Below are 4,454 nucleotides of genomic sequence, written 5' to 3'. Positions count from 1 at the left end.
ATCATTATTAGCTCAGGTGGTGGAGGAGGTGACTCCTCTGGATGCTGCAGTGGTGGATCCAGCTATGGCATGGGTGGAGGATACAGTGGTGGGTCTTCAGGAGGCAAGATCATCATTGGAGGGGGGGGGGGGGGAGGGTCCTCTGGATGGTGGATTCTGGTGGTGGCAGTGGCGGTTCCTCAGGACATGCAATCATCGTCAGCTCCGGAGGTGGTGGCGGAGGCTCCACACAGCAGAAATGCCCCATTGTCATCCCCAGCAGCAAATCCCACCAGATCAAGCAGGGCTGCTACTGGCCCCCCAGCCAACAGAAGTAACAGCCACAGGCTTCCCCCAGTTCTCAACAGTGACAGCCCTGCCTCTGCTATATCACCTTTTTCCCTCCAGTCCTGGCTCTGGTTTGCCTCTTCCCAGCATGTCTTCTCCTCTTCCCTTGATGCTGCATTGTTGTGCTGACAAATCCTGGATTGGTAGCCTTGTGCCCTGATGATGATGATGGGATGCCTTTGATAAGGTTCCGCTGCTTTTCCAGAGAACACTAATTAAGTCTAATAAAAGTAGTAATATCTGAAAGCTGCCCTTTTGGGGAGTTTGTTCTTTTTTCTGTATTCTCAACCAGTGTCTTATGGTCTTGGAAACTAGAAGTCTCTCTGATGAGACCTTTCACTCCTCTCTGTAAAGAGGATAATGGGTGCTTTGCTGTAGATGCAGCTCTAAAGCCACCCAATTTATAGTCCCCTTCATTTTCCCCCTGGGCTCCATGATAACGTAACATCACAGCCTAAAACATTACACAACCACAGCACCCAACATCCCTTTGGCATCCGTTCACGGTGCAGCCATCCCACCTCATGGCTCCAAGGCCTCTGAGCTACCAATGACCATGGCAATGAAGTGCTGCTGGGAGACAGGACCAAGCCCATCACACCCAGTCCTCAAGAGCAGAGTTTGGGGCCAACCACGAGCAAGAGCCGTTGCTGCTTGGGGTGGCTGGTAACACCACACCAACATCCACATCCCTACCATCCTCCCCCTTGCCTCCCAGCTTTGCAAACCTCAGATCATCTCTACCCACAGGGCAAGCTTCACATGCGGAGTCAGCCAAATCAGCCCTGGGCCAGGCAGAAGGAAATAAAACCAGCAGCAAGTCCTTCGGGCAGCTCAGCACACTCTAAGTCAGGCCTCCAGGCCTTACACCCCTCCTTGCTTTTGAAATCCACTTTGAAGTGCTGAGGCCAGCCCCACCACGGCTCTGTGCTGATTCCTGCCAAAGCTGGGACTCGCTGTCCCTGCGGCAAAACTGCTCAGAGCTGAACAGACCTAGCCCAGTCTACTAGAGCTGTGCCGTGACGCTGAGCTGAAGTACGACCTCGTGCTGGGCACCACCACCAGCACAACCACGGCACGTGTCCCCAGATCAGTCTCCCTGGAGTCCCTGGTGCTTAGTGTTCATTCCAAGCCGGAGGAAGGACAGCATGTACAAAGAAACATGCAGAAGGCGGGCGTTTGGCAGCATAATCCTTCATTAAAGGAGTAATCCGGCCACAGTAGGTTTAAGTGTTAGGACATTCTCACCTTCGCAATTCTCTCCAAGCTTTCTCAGAGCATCTCTAGCACCGTGGCAAAATATCTGAGCCCGTCGCTTCACTTTTGACAAGCTTCCGGTTTGGATGCAAATCATAGAATCATAGATTCATAAATTCAGAGATTCATAGAATCACAGAATCATAGAATCCATCATAGAATCATAGAATGTTTGGGGTTGGAAGGGACCTCTAGAGATCACCCAGTCCAACCCTCCTGCAAAACATCCCACTGGGGCCACCAGTGAGATGCTGGAGGCATCAACGTGCCATCTGACTGCAGCATTCACCTTCCTTTCTCCTGGGTTCCCACTGATCACACGCACCCTCATAGCGATGCCCCGAGCCCCGAGTTCAATCACAGCCTCCCTGCCCCTTCCCTGAGCAGGACTAGGTCACCCTTTGCCCCACACTCACTAATCCTTCTTGATCAGCTACACCCATGCTCCCACCCACCTCCCCTGGTCTCCCCCCACCTCACTGGGGGCCAAAGCAGTCCTCCGTAGCTAAGGGCAGGAGCACAGGAATACGATCATTAAGCAGAAGTAGCAATTAGCCCCACACGCAACACAACTACGAGGATGAAGGAAAGATATCGATCGGATGTCATGAGTCAAAGCAAACACTGAAATCAGAGTTTGGTAAATAAATCCTTGCCATTCCTCAGCGTGTCTCACTTCCCATATATGCTAAACACCGTATAAAAGTTCCTGACCTTTAAAGCTCCTCATTCAGTCGACTTTTAGCTTCTAAATGTGTTTCCGATGGCTGAGGAGGGTAAGTCTGCTCTTTTCTGTAGCTTTATTATTTCATACTCACGGGAGGTGGCTTCATCTGAGATCTTAACCTGTGCTTGAAACTGGAGCATCCGCAGCGAAGTTCTCAGGATCTCAGGTTTCTTGCTGCAGTGCAGATCAGATCCCTGGGAAGCAAAGCGAAGTCAGGTCACTGGCCTGGGAGCCATAGGGCTGAGCCAGCTGAAAATCCAGATAACTCTGTAGTGGGACCAGCATGTGGCATCTGCAGAGCTTTTGCAGCCTTGGATGTGTTTGCAAAGCATGGGACACATTTTTTACATTATTTAGTAACAAGGCAATGCTGTATTATGGTTACATGTCTCTATGTGTTCATTATTTTATGCAAAAGCCTTTCAGGGATGCTATGGAGCAACAGCGATAATACAGCAACATCTTCTTGTGTGAAAATTTTGCTCCTGAAACAGTTTAAAAACAGAAGCAAGGATAATTCTTACTATTTGAAAAGGAGACAGTTTCAAAGCCTGGCTTTGCCCCAGGCCCTGGCAAAGCTTTTCTGACCACACCACCTGAAACTTCCCCACCTGCCGTGGTGCAAAAAATGAAGCAAAACGGTGCAAGTTTGTTATTTTCTTGGGGTGTTTTTTTTTCCCTCTCTTTCAGATTTATCACTGTCTCCGTGCGAGATGCGCCCGGCGGCAGAACAGGGGCTTCTCAGACCTCCATGGACATAGCTCCTTCTACTGTGGTGGGGAAGGCTCAGTCACCTACAGCCGAGGAGTTTCACCCTGCCCGCCCATGACATCTTCCACCTACGGCATTGCAGGGGGGTACAGCTGTGGCAGTGATGGATCTGTTGTAATAACCAGTGGTGACAACGGGGACACATCTGGCTGGGGCATTGCAGTGGGGACAGTCCCAGTCTATGGCACCGGGAGGGGAGCAGAGTACAGCGGCGAGGACTCGGGACGAATCATAGTTGGTGGTAGCTCAGGGAGGGCTAGAGGATCCAGTATCACTGGATATGGGTACGAGTACGATACAACACCAAGAGATAAAGTCATAACCAGTGGGGATGGACCAGGGTACTACGGCGGAGGATTGGGCTATGGCACTAGGGGATGCTCAGGCCCAGAGTTCAGCTCTGGAGGTGGTGCATCCTCCAAGACCATGCAGCAGAAATGCCCCGTGGTCATTCCCGACATCAAGACCCAGCAGAGCAAGCAGAGCAGCCACTGGCCCCCCATTCAGAAGAAATGACCTGTCCAGGAACCGCCCACTGCTCAAGTAATCTGGATGAGCCACCCACATGGGAGCTCTGCATTCCTCGCGTTGGGCTGTGCTAACAACAGTGCCGCGAGCACTGCTGGGAAAAGTGGTTTGTGCTTTGTTGACACGAAAAGGTTCTTTCGCCCATGGGTTGGAAAATAAAAAACGTCACGGTCTGCAACACATTCGGATAGCTGAACAAATCCTTTCGTTTCTGGCTTCGCCCAAACTGCAGATGGATGCTCAAGGAGTCTGCTTCCCAACATATTTTTGATCTGTATTTTAGAACCCTATTCAAATGTACTAGTTATTTTAATGCAATTAAAAATGTTAATGGAATTAAAATTAGTCATCTTCAACAGCAAGAAAAGGTTCTTATCTTTGCTCTTGCTGGAGCCTAAGCTTCCCCTGTGCTCCTCCCACCACGTGGAAACGCTGTGCCCTGCCAAGACCCTCTCCATGGGTACAGACCCCGCGGAGATATGCAAAACACCCGGGTGATTTCCGACTGATTATTATTTACAGCGTGACCTTGGGAGTAAAAGGTTGTTTACTTGGAAGCAATTACTCCCATCCCAGAGAGATTGCAGGTGATGTTGTAAGCCAGAGCTTGCACCAGTGGCATGAGGCAACTCGAACGAGCTCGTCGGCTCCTCAGTCGTAACCTGCTTCATGACATTTTCCGACAGGATTGAGCCCTAAATTAGACACGGGGAGAGGATGGTTCCTCTGTGCTGCGCTGATGGGACAGTGTCGGGGAGGCTTGAACATCCAGAACTGCTTGTTATTTGGGATTTGCCAAACATTTAGTGTTTGGGGTCTGCTCTCTGAGGGTTTTATGAAGGCA

The 4,454-nt window shown here is 50.6% G+C and overlaps 1 protein-coding gene across 1 annotated transcript in view; it reads left to right on the top strand.

The window, feature by feature from the left end:
- LOC104276652 (loricrin-like) overlaps positions 1 to 3,598 on the top strand; it is a 4,670-nt gene extending 1,072 nt beyond the window's left edge. The window contains exons 2-3 of the mRNA XM_009873057.1: positions 12 to 88; positions 3,002 to 3,598. Coding sequence (XP_009871359.1) covers positions 12 to 88; positions 3,002 to 3,598 — 674 coding nt within the window. The remainder of the gene's footprint in view (positions 1 to 11; positions 89 to 3,001) is intronic.
- Positions 3,599 to 4,454: the final 856 nt, after the last annotated feature.

Source organism: Apaloderma vittatum, unplaced genomic scaffold, assembly GCF_000703405.1.
Source record: "Apaloderma vittatum isolate BGI_N311 unplaced genomic scaffold, ASM70340v1 scaffold13637, whole genome shotgun sequence".
In the NCBI taxonomy this organism is placed as follows: domain Eukaryota; kingdom Metazoa; phylum Chordata; class Aves; order Trogoniformes; family Trogonidae; genus Apaloderma; species Apaloderma vittatum.
Note: the sequence above shows the minus strand (reverse complement) of the source record. Positions and strands in the feature narration are given on the sequence as shown.